Genomic DNA, 18,463 nt, shown 5'->3' with positions numbered 1-18,463 from the left:
TGCAACTTTATTCACATTTGACCATCTTTCACAATGCAAGGAAAAGTCACATTTTTTATGTTACTGCTACTATGTGGAGAGAACTCGTTAAGACATCCAAACCAACTGTTTGCATAATCATTTTCTACAAGTGAAAGATATTATCCTAATATAGTTCTATTTAGTCTATATATACACACACACATCATCAATAACAATGGATTTACACTATCATTAGTATGGAATTACACTATTGCAGATAATATATACAGCACTCAAAATGTCAGACATGTTACTAACTTATCATTGCCGATCAGTCATGACTGACCATGGTAAATATCATTACAGTATAAACGTCATTACAGTATATTGCAGTTCAAGACTATTCACCAGCTACAACTGTATACTTAAAGTCAATGATACATTGAATACATTCACATTTTAATATGCTCAAATTAAGAAAAAGGAAATGGATTAAATGAAATTACCTATATTTACAGTGGGTGGCTCACCTTCATGCCATCCTCTGGCCCTTTGACAGGGGGCTCGGGGACTGAAGGGGGGGCGGAGTGGGGAGGCTCGCGCCCGGGATTGGGGTAAGGGGGGGAGCGGATGATGACGGTCTTGTTGACCTGCATGACTGGTCTCTGAATGGGGGTGGGGAAAGGGCCTGTGGTGGGGGGGCGCATGTGCATCACCATGCTGCCCTGAGGAGGTGGGACCTGTTGGTCAAGGGGGAGGGGGAGGGAGGAGTTGTGAAGGGGGGGAGGGAGGAGTTGTGAATGGGGGGGTGGGGGGGGTGATGAAAATACAACAAATTAGCATGCCATCAAGTGTTTTCAATTATAAATGACAGAAAATACTGGAAATAGCAACAATAGAAGGGGTTGTGGTTGAAGTATATTTTAACTTTTTGATATAGTCTTCTATAAAAAAAGTTTGACATTGTGGTGATTCATAGCCAACAGGAATCATTTTGCCATTGTAAAAGCAAGAGATCGTGTAACGATGCATGAGTGTGATGACTTGACTATGAGGTTCCTATAACCTTGGTGCAGAGCGGGCACAGCAGAGCTTCAAGCCACCCGATGTCTCAGAGTGAAACACTGCAAGCTCCACTTTGCTGGACGGCCTGCGCTCTGTGCGCACGTATGAGTGCTTACTCATCCAGAAAAACAATGAAAAATGTTTACATGTCGGACACCAGCATTGTTTTTCATGGCAGTGTTTGGTAATTGTAAAATGACAACAGTTTACATAAGTGTGTGAGCAATGTGCAATACCTGTTGAGTGTAATGTGTAGGCAGAGGACCTACAGGACCAGAGGGCTTCCCGCTGGGGCTGGCAGACCCAGGCCTGTGGAGGACAGAAGAGAAACGAACCAAGACAGTTTTACTACCCATTTCCTGCACCATGCATCACTGACCTCACTTCACCTTGAGGGAGCAAAGCAGTTTCTATGATGGAGTGTTAGCAGTATATAATACATGGTTCAGTTCTATTATTCACAGTAGTCATTTCCCCCTCACCTGTAGGATCCTCCAGATAAGCCTGGGGAATGATTGGGCTTGTCAGAGAACTGGAAGCCTTTCATTTCCATCTGTGAGCCCTGAGAATTGGGTGGGGGGGGGGGGGGGGGGGGGGGGGGATAGATGCCTTGTCAATGCACATAACCAGTATAGCATGTAATGCCTTTATCCATTAGTAGAACAGAGCTGTTACATATAGCAGAACAAACTTGCAGCCATCTTCCAAGATAAATCATTCCCAGACACCATTCTTTATTAGCCTTATTTACACAACAAAAACAGCAGCAGACACTTTTCAAGTAATACATCATTTGTATGCAAGGCTAGCCCATTCTGCCTCCAGTTGGCATGAACCTGACAATTACCTCCTCCATGTCTACAACTACAAAAAAGGTCTATTCCCATGCCAGCACAGCACAGCTTAACCATGGCTGGTTAAGGTTAAATCAGTGGGCCTCACCTCTCGGCTGCCAGGCATGACGGGGGGCTGAGAGCCAGGTGGCAGCATTCGGCGTGGGGCTCCCACCGACAGGTTCTGTCCCTGCTGCAGCTGGATGGACTGGGGCAGGATGAGGTGCTGCTGGGCAGAGCCATAGCGCAGCTGAGAGCCAGGCAGAGGCATGGTCACCTGGGCCAAGAGAGGGATTTAGTTTCAGGGTAGATGTAATGATGATTACTGACATAGCACCATCTCTTTAACGTGTACATTGACTGTCTGATAATACTGTTAATGGGCTTATATGTGAAAGCTACTAAGCTTACATGTAACCCTGATACAAGTCAGACAAGGATCAAGAGGACTACGGTATTATCAGCTGGCTTGAATTGTTTAGTTAGTTTAGTTTAGTTTATTTTATTTGGCATGGACATCACAGTAGCATTAGAATTGTAACATACATTTATGCACAAGGACCAGATGCACTGTGTTTAGTGTTTGTAGCGAAACGCTAATTTACAACACCTGTCCACATTTGGAGCCTCAGTTGTCCACTAACCTGGATGAGCTGTGAGTCCATGAGCTGGGAGGAACCCATTCCAGGCCCCTGGTTCATCTGGCTGTCATAGACCAGCGGCTGGCTCCCATTCATCGGCTGGTAGTGGGAGCCCGATTGGGGCTTGACCATATCTGAGGGCTGCATGCCTGGGAAGGGCGAGTAGGGCCCCTTGAGAGGGGCCCCACCTGACAGCACCATGGGGCTGGGCTGGGACAGGTTGGGGTGCATGTAAACCTGGGACCTGGGAAAATAAGAGGGTACAGAATGACTGGATGTTGAGGAGACAACTTATAAATTAGCAGGACTGGGAGACCGCAACGCGTCAAACAGTCTCGCACTTACATTAAACCATTCTATCATGTCTGAGGTATTGCTTAAATTCCAGGCAATCTCTTTATTACACGTATTTAGCAATGTTGCTGTCCACTCTCACAAACTTGACACATTTTACAGTTCATCCATAGGCCAGTGATCTCCCAGAAGTCCATCTATCTTCACAAACAGAGCAGCTAGGGTTGGCAAGCATCACATGCTGCACATTGAAATGGACGATGTGACTAAAACAACAAACTCAGCAAAGCAATGGGACCAGTGGGAATTCCATGAAACAGTGAGGTGGTAGTACCTGAAAGGGGGGATAGAGTTGAACATCTCCTGTGACTGGGAGACAGGCAGGCCTCCCCGGAGCCCCAGCTGAGCCTGGGCCTGGAGGGAAGTGTGCAAGGAGATGGGAATCTGCTGGGCTGCGGCTGCCTGAATGGACCGAAAAATATACAATTATGACAGTTCTGGTTACAGGTTAACAAGACTGTGTGTATGTATACGTCTGTGTGTGTGTGTGTGTGTGTGTGTGTGTGTGTGTGTGTGTGTGTACCTGCTGGTAGGTCTGCTGCTGGGTCATGGTGGGGGGTACCAGGCGTGGCTGACTGGGAAAGACGTGGCCATCCAGATACAGAGGGGGAATGTGGTTACCTACAAATGGGGAAGGAAACAAGTTCAGTTCTGTCAAAAGACTTAATATAGCCCATAACAAAAAAGTATTTATTAAAAAAAATCTAAGAAGAAAGAAGTTTACCTTGCATGGACATGGAGGGCGCTACTGAGGCCACAGGCATGGGGGGCATGGAAACCCCTCCGAAAGAGCTGTAGCTGACACCGCTGGAGGAGCCCACACTGCAGGGAGGCTGGACTCCTGAAGCACCTCCAGGTGAACCCTGCTCAGGGAGGGACTGCGAGTTCTCCCATGCCTTACGTGCCGACTCCATCTGAAGAAAGAAAAGGAAGATACAAAGTTGAGTTGCATGCTTAATCAGTCAAAATGTTGGCAGATTAGCATTTTGCCTTGATGGTCCCTCTATGGTCTTCTCCCAAATCAGAAAGGATCACACAGAAAGCCCTTGATTATTACTCAATTCATGTGTGTTTGAAATGGCATAGCTTGGTATGTGTGGGTTTACAATTACAATACCTTGAGGGTGAGGTCAGCACTGGGGAAGGAGATGGGGTTGAGGTTTATTCCAGGCTGCAGGTGGTTGGAGCGCAACATGGGGATGCTCTGATTAAGAGCCGGCTGTTTTAAAAAAATAAATAAAAAAAAAACACCACAAAAGTTCATTATTCATCACTTGCAAATCATTATCTCTTTACATGTGTGAAGGAGACACATCTTCAAGGGACACTCACTAGGTTTCTGTTGACCAGGTTGTGATTGATGTCATACATAAAAAACAAAATTACATGTCTAATGGAAACCGTGGCTGTTGGAGACGTGTATGTCCCTACCATCATGTTTTAATGGGAGAACAAACAACATAGTTGTAAATGACAAACTGACAACATTTCTTGTTTTACAGGCATTTTCTGTCATTGAGAATTCTCCTCAAATTTAGACAACAATTTCCCTTTTTGAAGACACCAATCAAAAGATAAGACAGACACTTTAATCATCCCCATGAGGAATTGTTTCACTGTCTTGTTTCATTACCAAGACACCACAATCAGGGGTCTAATCACTCACATTGGTGGCAAGTGCGTCCTGAAGCTTGTTGACAGGGTTGGACACAGGCACTGGGGTTGAACCCGGCGGCAGGCTAAAATCAGAGTCCTTGGCACTGACGCCAAACTCAATTGGAGGCACAGGCAGCACAGTGTCCACATGGAGATCCACTCCATTGACTGGCGTAATGGGGCCACCCTCCAGCCGATCGACGCCTTCTGAGCCTTTGCGGTGCTTTAGAGAGCGTTCGTTGCCGATGGGCCCCGGCTTGTGCTGTTCCTTGGTTTGCTCTGGGCCAGCATCAGAGTCCTGGCCAAGATGAAGAGAAGGGAATAACTTGTTTAACAAAGGAAGAACCTACAATTGCAACTTCATTTGTTCTTATTCCTCAATTATCACACAAGCAGCAAGGTAAATAACGTTACTAAATTAAGCATAAGAAACAATCTCTAACTATGCAGACAAACTATGCAGATGTAGCAAAGATGCATTTAAGCTGGAGGCTCCAAAGTGTAGCTGCACTGTACTACCTCAGAGTTGGGCTCGCTCCCAGCGTATGACACCTGTTTAGTCCATGAGTCTCCCCCGGATGACTGAACAGACAGAGCTGAGGAGGATAATGAATGCCAATTAATAAATTAGTGGATAATACAGACCAATATTTCAACCTTACAACCTTCACACTGCAGTATACAAAAAAATGGGCATCCTAAAGAAGGCTTATCTATAACATCATTGTCACATAAATATCTGAAAATGATAGATGAATGATCACATTATCCTTCCAATACGCTGTGTTGAAGCCACCGTCACCCAACTTGAGCCAGAACTCTTTTGAACGTGAATTGGCTCTGTGGTGCCGGTCTCCTTCATCAAAATGCTACTATGTGCTGCACATGGGTGTAATCAGCAGTAGACTAAATGTATGTACATGTATGTTTAACTGATTGATGATAAAATAAACAAAATAATTAAATAAATAACAAGAAAATAAATGCAATGGTGTATTATTACTTGTACTGCTGTATTTCTATTTGCAGAGTGACATAAACCCTAATGTTATTAATGCTATAGTCAATGAAGTCAGTCTTCATTGGACACCCACTACATGATTTTAAAGGTTTTGTATTTTTTTTACTAACAATATTATGCAAAGTTCTATAATATAAACACCAGTAATACCAGCAAACTGTAGAATGGGGGTGACCACAAATGTTGCCTAGAAAGACCTATATAATGTTAGTAACCATATAAAAATTGAACAAAATAATTCTCAGGAAATCGTGCATCATGCTCCTTAGAAAAATGTCACACTTGAAAATCATCACGTAGAGTAAGGTATTATTACAAAGCTGTATTGTTAACTTCCAAGAAGTATGCTTTCATGGAGCTTACATCACAAGCGCGCTCTGTCTCAGCTATTTAGAGCTACTACAATATATTTCTATGGTTACTGCTCAATAAATAGCACCGACGACATCATGGACAGCACCGAGGACAAACGCTGAGGAAAAACTGCATCAGTCTCCTACCTGAGCTGTTGGTCTCCCAGATTTCAGTACCCAGGTTGTTGGAGGAAAGCGACTCCTCAGGTTGTTCCATGCTCATGCCACCCTGCTTTTTGGCAAAGCGTGGCGGTATCTTTGATGTGATTGTCCTGTTCTTCACAGGCACCTAATACAGGCAATAACAAGGCAGCTTATCAAAACATACTTTCATATCCAACCATGTTTTCCTTCCTCAGTATGAATGAATATTGAGCAGCTGAAGTGAGCACAAGTTTAGCTTACAGCGGCTCCCTGTTCCTTCCTCCTCCTCTCATCTTCCTGCGGGCGTCTCTGCTTTTTGGACAAAGCGTCTTGGTACCCATCTGGATTTGAGACTGGACCCCCTGCATCACCCTCGACTACAAAAAGACAGGCATATGGTCAATGCAAAAGTATCTGTTGGTCATAGACAGGGCGCCAATTTAACTTTTTGGCTCATCTGTCAAGGCAACTGATGAATTTCGGGAGGAAATGAAAAAAACGTTTTTTAAAACCTGTATTAACTTTGAAGTACTGAAACCGAAAGAAACATTTTCAAGGGTTAAATATCAGGGACAGGACTCCACGATAACTAGCTGAAAAATTGGAACCAATTTCATGTTTGGCAGTCAGTTAAGTTTAAGGACAGGTGCGTGCAACAACCAATTTGTGTTGGACAAAGAATAGGATAATGAGTGTGTGCATAAAAGCCCTCTTTGGCATATCTGTGTGTACACGTGTGCAGAAATGTTTTTGGGACCAAGCAACCGAGTGACTACTAGCTGCTGGTCACAGCTGAAAACAGCTCTACAGCATATTGTTTCATATGTACACATCAAGTAAATGCATATATACGAAAACATATATCACACTGCACACCAACATATTAAATGTAAGTTTTAAGATTTTTTTGCTGTGAGCAGACTAAAGGCTTCAAGGCCCGAGGCAAAATTATTCCAATATTTTGTGCGTAATATGACATAGGCCATTACAAAAATGGAATACATTGAGTGCTGCCAAACTGGGGGCTTGGGTGGAAAAAAGTGATAATTTCACTCAACACAGAGTGCATAGCAAAAAAAGCATTGACCTAACTTCAGTCACCGCAGAATCTTCCATTTCCTTACGGAATATAATCTTGATTCTACTTTTGCTCAGTAGCCTAATGCCATCGCATTATAAGCTTGTCTAGAAGGTGGTGTCTGCATTAAACAATTCAGGATTCACATTACTATATGGATCGGTATCAGGTGATTCTGCTGATTGATTCTGCAGAATGGAGCACCCGAGTGTCCAGTAATATTACATTATGAGCTATGAGTTAATTTTTAACTCAAAATTGCTCATTTTATTTACTGGTACCAACCTACACAGTATATTTATATGAATTCAAAACTTTGACTCACTTGGGTAGCTGTTGAGCTCATACTGGGACAGAGGCTCAGCCATGTCTGACTTGACAGAGCCTGGCTTCAGCTCCTTGTCTAGTTTCTTTCCTGAGGGCTCACTGGGCTCCCTCTCCTCAGGCTGCTCTATGCTGTAGACTGGGCCTGACTCATCTGGGCTCCTGCTGAAAACAGGAAAGGGAGGGACAAAGAGGTTTCAGTTGGGTGTGCTAGGCTACTGCATCATCATTAAACATTGAAACATACAACTTTATGTGGAGATGTGCCAAAATAACCAAATATTGTAAGAATCGTTTGGTCAGCTTAAATTTGTCATCTTGGACAGATAATTGCAGTTGAAATAATGAATGGCATCAGTTAAACCAAGAAATGTTTTTGTTGATTTGGCATTTCTGATTTATTGGACAGTTGACAGTAGAGAGTGGGGATGACATGCGACAAATGTCCTAGGCCAGATTTGAACCCACAGCTACATGGCATGAGACAACAGGACACCCCAAAAGGTAGCCTAACTGTTTTAAATGGTACAAGTCAAAAACTGACCTGTTCAGTATGCAAACCTCAATTCAAGACACCCAGGAACAGACAATTTATTAGGGCTATTATTTTGAAAGCCTACAGGTTAATAGCTAGGCCACTTGCTGAATGATTATGCTATATTTTATGCAAAGTGATCATTTACTTTTATACACTAATGAAAATAATGCAAAAGAATAATTCCCTCCAAAAATAGATTTTTGCACATTCCAATTGCTATGCGAGTGTAAACAATAAGACTGGATAGTTGGTTTCTATGCAACTATAACAAGTACGCCTGAAACAACACACTTGGGCATTGTTATAATTGCCCAGCAGGTGTTGAGGATGCTTCATTCCCAGTAGCAATACATATGGGTTACGATGACCTGCAATAACCTAGGACTGAATTTCGCTCTAGGATCAAGAACTTTATATCCATCTGTAGGTAGGCACTCCCACTCAACTCACCTCTTACAAGGAGCCCCTCCATTCTGCCAACTGTCACTCCTGTTAGAGGAAGACGTAGTGGGATTGTCGGCTGTCCGCGGCATCTTGCCCGCTTCCAGCAGTGACGGCTCTCCTTTCCTGTTCTGCCGCTCCACCAATGGTCGCTGGCTGGAGAAGCTCCTCTTGGAAAGTTCCCTCTTCTCCCCAGAGCCTGGTTCGCTATGGCCAGAGTCCGAGGGAATGTCACCATGTCCCTGAGGAGCTGCTCCTCCACTTCCACCTCGCTTCTCCCTCCAGTCGCCAAAGTCGCTGTTGTCAGAGCCTGTCTCCCAGTCCTCTGCCTGGGCATGCTGGCTAGAACGTCCACCAGAGTAGTGACCACTGGGCCAGGTGTCCTCCGCACTGCCTTTGGGGCGACCAGGCCAGGGGTTGGCAAAGTCTCCTCCGTTTATGTACTCATCGCTTGTCCACTGGCCCGATCCGGGTTCACGTTCTTGACGTAGACGGCGGAATCGTGGCGGCTTGTCCTGGCGGGGCGGGCGACGCCTCCTTAGGACCTGCCTGTCGGGGTTGTCATTGTCAAAGTAGTATTCTCCTTCACGGTCCTCTGTGCCATTTTCCATGAAGGAGCCGGTTAATTTGGGGGTGTACTTGAGGGCCTCACGTTCAACAGGGGGTCTGCGGGAATAAGCAGTCTCAGCTCCAGGACCGTAACCATTTTCTTGCATGGGACCCCCACCGCCGCTGAACTGGGGCCCACGGCCCCTCCAGGTGGAGATATCCCTGGAGCCTCCTAAGCTTCGACTGTAGCCCCCAGTAGTGTTCAGTCTGGGAGGCAATGTGCGGCCTCCAAAGTTCCTGCTGGCCTTGGCCTTGTCTCTGACATCGTTGGCTGTTTGGTCATCTGTGTAGACCTTGTTGGACCTCCAAGAGTCTCGGTCAGCTTTCCGGACCTCTCCAGACTCTGTGTAACCTTCTCCATTTTCAGAGCCCTTCTGGCGGCGCCTCTTGGGCAGCTCCTCATACTCAGAGGCTTCACTCAGGGTCTCACTGACATTTCGCCTCCGGGGCTTCCCTCTCTGGAGGTCCTCCACCTTGACAAGGTCCCTGGGTGGCCCTCGGCCTCTCCCTGTCCTCTGGGCCCCACTGCTGTTGTTATTGTTGTTATAACCCCCCCGGAGATTGTCTCCACCTCTGCCACCCCGGCTTCCACCTCTAGAGCTAAACTCCCTAAAGCCTCGACTGCGGCCTCTGCCCGTTCCCCTGGCTCCGCCAAAGGCCTGCTCTTCATCAATGAAAATCCAGTTGTTGCGCCGGGGCACCTGGGACTCCCTGCTTTCCTGGCTGTCTCTGGATGACTGGCTCTTGCCACTGTCCCAGATGCACTCCTTGGGAGAGTCCTCACTCTGGGTGCTCAGCGGCCTCTCTGGTTTGGCAGGAGCTGGTGACTGACGTTGCCTCTCTTCGGGTTGTTTCTCAACAACAACAACAACAACAGGTGAGGCCGAGCGCCTGTTGCTGACAGGCTGGTTGTCTTTCTTCAAGTCATAAACATTGGTGAGGACTTCCTTCTCCAGGCGATAAGGGACAGGCTTCTCCTCAGGCTCAGGTTTTGGCTTCTCATTCTCCTTGTCCTCCACTTTGAGAGCCTTGAGCACTGGTTTCTTGATGGGCCCAGTTCTGCGAGTCATGGTACGCCCGCTGGCCTCAGATGGCTGGCTGACACTGCTACTGGAACTGGAACTGGGTTCGGACCATTGGCTTTGGACACTAATGGGTCCTCCATCTTTCTTCTGGCCTCCATCTCTTTTCCAATTGTCCTTGGAGCTGTCTAAGGCCTCATCGTGAGGCTCAGGGCCATCTTTCAGGTGCTTGTCTCTGGGGTCTTGTTTTGGGTAGTCACTGTCTGCGTGTTGCTGGGAGTGGTTCTGAGCAGTGGTCAGCAAGCCTTGGTCGTGGTGTTGGTGGTCTCTGTCAGGGCCTCGGCTCTGGTGATAGGCATGGTGGGAGAGGTCATCTGGGGAGTGGTCCAGGCACTCATTGGCCCTCTCTTCATAAGAGTCCTGTTGGGAGCAGGCCATCTCACTTCTGTGGAAAAAGAAGATGCGAAAGTCATGGACAATGACAAAAGCAGTTAGAAGCCAGCAAACAGGCATAACCAAAACCTACCCAACTACAAGAGAATACACAAATAAAATTATGCTAAATTCTCAAGTTCTGACATTTTTAAACGGATAATAACTCACCTATCATCTGGCTGACCACTGTCTGAGGTCTCGTGCTGCCTCTGGTAGGGTGGGGTGAAACTGCGCAGGGGGTAGCCATCTTGGTTCCACATAGGGTAAGGCTCAGTGGAAGGAGCTCTTCTCTCCTGGTGCATGTTGGGATGGCAGCCCTCGTCAGAACCGGGACTGTTCAAGTGGTCTTGATGCATCATGGGTTTCATCATTCCTGTTTAACACAATGTTCAGTAGTAGAACATTAGTAGAGAGCTCATCCAAGATAGAAAAACTGAAGATATTGCTCGATTTCAAATGTCCAAGAACACACTTTTTTTTCTTGAATTAGTGCTCACCTGAAGAGTGGACAGCATTGGGGTAGTAGTCCACAGGAGATCGTCCTTGGGCCATGCGGGGATCCATGAAAGGCGGCATCATCATCCAGCGGGGGTCAAACCCAAGGACATGTGGGGGATAGTAGCCCCGCTGGGGGTGGCTGGAGCCAGAGGGGGGAGGGTGACCTGACTGCTGCCAGTGCTGCATCTTGTATACTTGTTCCTGAAAAAGGAATACAATGGATACACATTTAATACTGACTACATAATATTATGCACCATATATACATAACTCCACATACAAGACATGTAAAAACTGCCCTGTTCCAGTGCCTTGGGCTGCCGATCCAAAATCGGCAAATTTTCAACCATTTGGTGGTCTCAAAATCAGCCAATCACAAGTTTATCTTATACCATAAACAAAGTTTAATATTCAGGTCAATTTCCCCTGTGGCTATTGGGCCAATGGTTTTTCAAAGATAGTGACCCGAACATTGAAAGTACCGGTCTGTTAGCGTATCAGTACCTCTGGATGATGCCACTTTGATAATGTGTTCTCATCTAGACAAGTCTAAATTGTAATGACGGAGCTGCTGTTATGATTATTATTGAGATATGGACACTACTGTTTTGGTGTACGTCAAACCCTGCACATCTATTCTCCTTATGTCCCTTAAACACAGCTGCCTCCCTACAAATCATGAAATCATAAAGACTGCTCATCATGGTAGCAACACTGTTAGGCTATCAATTAGGTACAATAATAGCTGAATGCATGCTTTTCATTTATGACAATTACTTTTCACTGAAAAATGCCATATAAATCAGGTTTTTATGACATTTATTATGCATAATTAAGTCAGGTTCAAAAAGGGAATAATTTCTGTCTCCAAATGCACATTATGAGAATAGATTTGTTATAGCCGAGGCAAAAACCTGTGGGCCAATTATGCTACATAAGACAGACTACATAGAATTTATGAATGAACTTTCACTTTACCCTACACTAACTCTACTCACTTGTCTGCATATGGAGGGAAATTTCAGCAAATTTTACAAAATACCTCGCCTTCACCCCATCATGCCCCAACTATGGCCATCGGTCAGGTCAGTGGTCTCTTTCTTTTCCTATTCTCCGTCCTTCATCAGCTTTTCCTCCCATGTCTTTCTCTTTGGTACAGAATCGTTTCCCTGGCACGTAGCCCGCACACTTGGAGCTTAAGAAACAATTGTAGCCCTAAATCTAGTCGGCTTGCCAACTATTGTTTTTGTTTTTACACACACAGACACACACACTGTAGCTGTTGTGACTCACTAATGCTAAAACACCAAGTGTTTTACGACAATATAGTCCTTCTGTCATTTCACAAACATGAAAATATTTTTTTTGAGTACTAGCCAAGTGGGCCATTAAATAATAAATAAGTAATGAAATAAATAAATAGATAATTCAATGTTCACTGGCCCAGAGTCAAATTGTACTGGTTGCCAACTAAGTAAATGATGTCAGGTTTATACCCTGTGGCATTCTGGGTAGTGGGCACCAGTTGTTGTGGCATGAGGTTTAGGAATGCATGCTAATTAGTAGGTGCATTAAAATTTCACGCACATCTACATGCTGTGACAAGATGGGGGATTATGGCAGGACTTAACATTAGAACAGCAGCAAAGTGGATAGAAACTTTGAATTTATACCTGACCTAAACTTTATTTCTGAATTCTAGAATTTGCAGTTTAAAGGTTTTATGAATCCACACTCTATAGATTGTATTAGCTGATTCTGCTTACATGACATTAGCAACTGGTACTGGCTCCAAAAACCCATCACAAGCATTAACACTGGACAATTCAAATCGAAGACAAACAACAGGTTACACAGCACCCTTCGTGAGGCCCATCGCCTTGCATGTGAGCGAGTTGGTGACTGTAGCCTTGAAAAACACCTGCTCCCCCTGAACTCTTAGAAACTTCTCATGAGGCAGCCACTAATTCATTGAGGCATTGGGCTAGGATTAGGACATAAGGGGTTAGAAGGGGCATCAGCTGGCGCTCACCTGCTGCTGGTGATGCTGTGGCTGCTTCTGAAAGCGGGGCGGGATGGGCTTGGAGAGGTGACGTCCGCTGCAGTCGCCCAAGGGAGAGGAGGGCTCCTGTCCATCTTCCTCACTGCTACGGTAGGCAGAGAAGCCAGACTCCTCGCGGTAGCTATGGCCTGGGGAGTTATCTGGGGGACACTCACTTGCATCTGGAAAAGGGAAATCATTTGAGTGAAAACTATGCTTAGTTCCTTTTTATATTTTGAATATCTTGTTAAAAGGTAAAAAAAGGTCAGTGAATGTTGGGTTATAATTTGCTTTTTAACCTGCAAAATTTGGTTTATATTAATCTAGTATTCTACCTTTAGTGCTGTACTGCCAGTTCTCGGGCTGGGCTTTACTCTGCTCCCTGTTTGGGGACAGTGTCAATTCCCTGCCCTCTCCATCTTTCTGGCCATCGTCTGACCTCGACATCTGCCTTTCAGTCTTCCCAAACTTCTCATCCAGCTTTTTGAGTTTTTCAGCACATGCGGCCAGCCTCTCCTCACGGGCACGCCTCTCCTCCTCCTCCCGTCGCCTGCGGGCCCTCTCTACAGCCTCTGACAGCTCGGGTGACACATACTTAGCCCTGGGCGGAGCCTGTGTCTGAGAAAGCCGCTGGTGTTCATCCTGGTCGTCTAGGGGCTCGCCCTGGTGGGCCACGCTTGGCCCCAAGCCTTTCTGCTGGGCCTGGAGACGGAACAGAGGTGGATCAAAGTGGAGCCAGGGGAAGGACTGTTCCTTCATGTATACCTTGGTTTTCTATTTTGAGAACACACAGGACTAGGAACTCAACTGTTTTGTTTTGGTGTGCGTTTTTTAACACAAGTGGCCATTTAAACAATTTTCAACCAAGCAAGCAATTATTTTTCACTTTGACAGACCAGAAAAAATTATGTTTCAAAGTGTGTATGCTTGGATGTAGAGGTAAACATGTGGTTCTCCGCAACACACAATCCTGAGATGACAAAATAATCCTGCATCCTTTTCTCTCCTACTTAAGTACTGGACAAAAAAAAACTTCAACAATGGTGCTACAATTCTTTCAATCGCTGTTTTGAGGGACAGAATATGCTAAGACTACTTCTAAGTTACATCACTATGAGAACTTAAAAGCCTTGTTTAGTGAAAGTGAATGAAACGTGTAGGCCTAAATGTCTAAGTCTATTTGTAGGTTATTTTAGGGATTTGTTTGGATTGAATGCTTCACATCCACATTATTTTGTATGAAAGCTAGTGAAGACTGAAAAAAAACTAGCATATTCTATTTGCAATATCTTTGTCACATCCTTCTCACTTGCCAGGCAGAAGTAGTCAGACACCTATCACTATGGTTACTGCAAGGTCATCTGTCCAATTCACAATGACATTCTCACTTGAGGGAGTATAAAGACTCATTGCTCTTCATATGCTCTGTAGTTTTGCCTCTTCCTCTACAATCACAGAGGGATGAAACGCCTGGATGTTTTTTTTTAAATTATGAATCATAACCTAATGAGCTTCTCTTTCATGACATAAGAAAAATAAACTCTCTAAAGAGAAGGATGCAAGTGGGAAAATGTTACAGCATTGGTGTAGTTACCTGGGTCTCTGTAGAGAGGTATCTGCCGTTGGTCTTCCTCAGGGGGTCATGGTGATGATGGAAGGAGTAACTCTCCTCAGGGCCGTCCTGGGCGTAGGCCACCTCACCTGAGCTTAGGGAGGACTGGCATTCACGCTGGTTCTCTCTCTCCCTTTCCCTTTCCCATTCAGCCCTAAAAATACAGAGGCACTCTGTCAGTAACAGATTTAACACAAAAGGATATCTCTTCAAAATGAAACCAAGAATCCCTTTATCAACACCAAAACAGAAAGAAACAGTGAGTGTTTTCACACTAACTACAGTGTGAGCTCACTGAGAGCAGAAAAGAGCCAGGAGGAGAGAGAGATCTCACCACATCTTGTTTTTGTCACTAGAATGTTCTTCCTCATCATCACTGAACTTGAGCTTCTCACTATAATCCACTTCCTCATGGAGTCCTGGAAAACCAACAAAACAGTAATGAACTGGTAGGTTAATAGCACAATTTCCCTGTTATTTTTTTTTTCATCAACTTTGATAAATCAAATTAGGCACATCTAACCAATAGCACTTTTAAATATCATGCTCTAATCTTATGTGTGGCCTCATAGTAACAGGGGGTTGCGGTCAAAAAAAAAAAGAAAGAAAAAAAAGGTACTGACCAGCCCATCCGTCCTCACAGTCATTGTCCAGCTCATCCAGATCCTTCAGGTCGTCCGGGTTGATGATGGCCGGCCGCGGCGGTCTCTCGCCAGGCCGACGGATAGGTTGAGAAGAGAGGCGAGGGGGGGCGCGGACAAAGCGGTTCTCTCTTCTCACATCACCACTACAACAACCACAGAGGGGAAAGAGACAAATTATCAATTGCTAGATGTCACAAGCCTCTTGGTCAAACTGCTTACTTAATGGATACTTGTTCTCACATTATGGATGAACTTACTTGACAAGCTCAGGGTTGGTGTAGTTCTGTCTAAAAACGGGTCTGTTGTCAAATCGGGCTGGGGCCACCACAGTCGTGGGGGCATGGTCTGCTGTGCCTGGGGCTTCACGCGTCTCTTTGGAGCACATCTGAAAACAGAGGGACAGAAGACAGTGTGGCCAAAGTAGACATACAGACATTTAGTCAATAATAAGATTTGTGCTGCGGCCGATTATATCCAAAAGCTGACTATGTACAAGTAAAATGCATGAGTGTGTCATGATGCTTTTTTACAACGCCACAAGTCATATGTCAGTTATTTCACCATTTGAGTGTTTGCTATATGCTAACACTACAGCACTTACAAATGCAGGCAGCATGTCGTGGTAGACGGCGGTCGAGGTGTGGTGAAGCTGGTACTGCAGGGCAGTTGGGACGGTTGTCCTGCGGACGGGCTGGGCCGGTCGCAGGGAAGGCTCCTTGGGGTCCGGGACTGGTGACTGAGGTGTCACTACACTAGCGGTGGCGGTGACGGTGGCAGGGGGGGGGTGGGACGAGGTTGGAGGGGTGCCAGTCTCACCAAGGGCACTGAGCTTGCCCTCAGGATCTGCTGGCAGGCCAAGCGGCAGGGACGAGGGTTGGAGGTTCCTCCCGCCACCCTCCCTCCAACTCGTCACATCTTGCAGTTTGGGAGAAGGAAAATTTTGAAATAGGAACAGACAAATTCTGCACAGAATCAAATACTAATGTATATGCCTGTGGATTTTCATTCCATCATGCCATGTTTAGACAAAATTCAAGATCTAAATATGGAAAAATAATGCATTGCAAACAGGATAAACTTTTGTTCCAGTAGGGAAAAAAATGCAACCGTTCCTGAGACGAATATGCACTCTGTGATGCTACTAGCTTTAGTCCTGCCACATGAGATTTTTTTGGCAATGTCTGAGTCTGGAAGGATTTTTGGTAGCATCTTGTTTGCGCAGGCCAGGCCTGCATCGTTGAAGTGGTGTTTAACTGAATGTTACACTTATCCTACCTCAGCAGCAGTAAAGGAAGACTTGAGAAGAGTCTTTGTAAAAAACAAGGTCATTTGAGGTTTTCTTTTCTGTTTGTCCTGAACTTTGTCTCTCTCGCTGTCTGTGTGACTAGTGCATATACCCCGCAAATTTGAAAGAGAAAGAACAGCAAAAAAGTGTGCAATCAGCTGTTACCTTCTCACACCACTTGTCATTAAAGCTACATAAATATTTCTCTCCGACGAGATCTTTTGCCCTGTTGTTGTCACTATGTTCGCGGTTCATGTTAACCATCTTCTGCTAACACTGCATTCCTGAGCTGTACAGGTTAGGTTATCTAGTTATATTTATTAGATTAGCTGCCTCTTCCAGTGTGGACGTTTGAATGCAAAAATTGGCACACAACACTGCTGGCTGGCTCACAATGCAACATCGCTTGTCCATCATCCAATCAGTTACTCGTAATGTATTACGTCTAGGTTTGCGTGTTTACAGCACGAGAACACACTGACTCTGTCAAAATAGAGTCATGATGAGTGTTCAGCAACAGAAATTGCTTTCAGACTGTCAAAAATCTCCCCGATTGGCCAATTCTGTGAGTCTCTCGGCCAATCCCTGAGAGTTGGGAGGCAGGGGAAAGACAAAAAAACTTACTCTGGGGGCGGAGGCTTGGTCCGGGCCCATACGACGGATCGAAGGCGCTTCTTTCCTTGCCAGCCCTGTCCTGTTCCCCAGCTGCCTTCAGCGTGGGAAATTCCTCGTGAGAGAAGGGCTGAAGTCGGTTTGAGGCCCTTGAACCTGCCGTCGTCATGGAAACAAGTGGCAGGCAGAGAGAAAGATGTTAGTCTGATGCATGCAAACAGAAGAGTGTTGCTGCAGTAAGTGCCATAGACAGACAAGGGTGACAAGAATGACGGCATATCCATCCCCAATAGCAGAATGAGTATGAATGTCATTAGATTTTCAACGTATCTCACTCTCCATTAATTATGAATTCAGAATGACTCACCATCTTGCTCTACTGCCTTTCCATTTAGCTGGGCCCATTGCTTTGGTCCACCTGTGTTTGTGCTCTGAGGAAATGAAGGAAATCAAGGTCACAATCATAAAGCTGCATTCAGGCCACACCCACCTCTAAGACATAGAATGAGTATTTTTCCGAGCCTGTACATTGCTTTCCCTTAAGCAACTTCAGATGTATGGCATATACTAAAGGATAATTCCAGTTATTTTCAACCTAGGCCTTACTTTCCTAGTTTTTGCCATCATGACCATTGATTGTGTGCAAAATTTAATCACATACTTCAATATAGGGCTTTATATACCTGTCAGCAGCAGTGTGCGCTGCTCTCCAATACTCACCCACAGGGCCAATACAAACTCCAAGGCTCTAACCGAATCTTACAATCAGTCTTACAATCAACTGTACTTACGAACAGTGAGCAATATCTGCGGCAGCATTAACATTTTGTTTATGTTTTAAATTCATAAATACAAATGATTTTGGATGTGGGCGTTCCAACAATGTGAACGCTTTCAAACTGTACCAATAAAATTCTGTGCTTCCACTTCTTCCAATATGACATCAACACCACAGAAAGACCAGCAGCCAGCAGAGTAAACTAGTGTGTGAGCAACACCAGAAAGTATCAAATGGACTATTAAAACAGAAATGTCATACGATAATTGTTCAATCACAGCTATTTGAAAGACGTGTAACTGCACTATGAGTGTTCTTGCGCTGAAAGGGCATGTTTTATTCGCTTTTTGGGTTCGACTATTGGAGTTTGCATTGGCCCTGTGGGTGTGTATTGAAGAGCAGCACTCCCCGCAGTTGAGGGGTGTGTAAAGCTCTACAGTGAAGTGATGAAATTTTAAACAATAAATCAGCATGATGGCAAAAATAAGGAAAATAAGGCCCAGGTTTAAAATAACTAG

At 45.1% G+C, this 18,463-nt stretch overlaps 1 protein-coding gene across 5 annotated transcripts in view; it reads right to left on the bottom strand.

The window, feature by feature from the left end:
* Window positions 1–18,463, bottom strand: part of prrc2b (proline-rich coiled-coil 2B) — a 35,117-nt gene that overhangs the window by 3,187 nt on the left and 13,467 nt on the right. For 2 of the 5 annotated variants that reach the window (XM_071896729.2, XM_078285845.1), the window contains exons 5-30: window positions 17,535–17,598; window positions 17,180–17,323; window positions 15,872–16,185; window positions 15,528–15,655; window positions 15,250–15,413; window positions 14,961–15,045; window positions 14,609–14,780; window positions 13,350–13,716; window positions 13,006–13,196; window positions 10,973–11,174; window positions 10,644–10,848; window positions 8,419–10,485; window positions 7,432–7,595; window positions 6,290–6,405; window positions 6,032–6,173; window positions 5,030–5,106; window positions 4,521–4,808; window positions 3,972–4,073; window positions 3,579–3,768; window positions 3,378–3,475; window positions 3,129–3,256; window positions 2,504–2,744; window positions 1,969–2,136; window positions 1,509–1,588; window positions 1,263–1,335; window positions 492–701 (exon numbers count right to left, since the gene is read on the bottom strand). In XM_071896729.2, the coding sequence (XP_071752830.1) occupies window positions 492–701; window positions 1,263–1,335; window positions 1,509–1,588; window positions 1,969–2,136; window positions 2,504–2,744; window positions 3,129–3,256; window positions 3,378–3,475; window positions 3,579–3,768; window positions 3,972–4,073; window positions 4,521–4,808; window positions 5,030–5,106; window positions 6,032–6,173; window positions 6,290–6,405; window positions 7,432–7,595; window positions 8,419–10,485; window positions 10,644–10,848; window positions 10,973–11,174; window positions 13,006–13,196; window positions 13,350–13,716; window positions 14,609–14,780; window positions 14,961–15,045; window positions 15,250–15,413; window positions 15,528–15,655; window positions 15,872–16,185; window positions 17,180–17,323; window positions 17,535–17,598 (6,180 nt within the window). Of the gene's footprint in view, window positions 1–467; window positions 702–1,262; window positions 1,336–1,508; window positions 1,589–1,968; window positions 2,137–2,503; window positions 2,745–3,128; window positions 3,257–3,377; window positions 3,476–3,578; window positions 3,769–3,971; window positions 4,074–4,520; window positions 4,809–5,029; window positions 5,107–6,031; window positions 6,174–6,289; window positions 6,406–7,431; window positions 7,596–8,418; window positions 10,486–10,643; window positions 10,849–10,972; window positions 11,175–13,005; window positions 13,197–13,349; window positions 13,717–14,608; window positions 14,781–14,960; window positions 15,046–15,249; window positions 15,414–15,527; window positions 15,656–15,871; window positions 16,186–17,175; window positions 17,324–17,534; window positions 17,599–18,463 lie in introns of those variants that run through there. The other 3 variants (XM_078285848.1, XM_078285849.1, XM_078285851.1) reach the window with 3 other exon arrangements.

This window comes from Centroberyx gerrardi, chromosome 2, assembly GCF_048128805.1.
Source record: "Centroberyx gerrardi isolate f3 chromosome 2, fCenGer3.hap1.cur.20231027, whole genome shotgun sequence".
In the NCBI taxonomy this organism is placed as follows: Eukaryota; Metazoa; Chordata; class Actinopteri; order Beryciformes; family Berycidae; genus Centroberyx; species Centroberyx gerrardi.
This window is presented reverse-complemented; position numbering and strand designations above follow the sequence as displayed.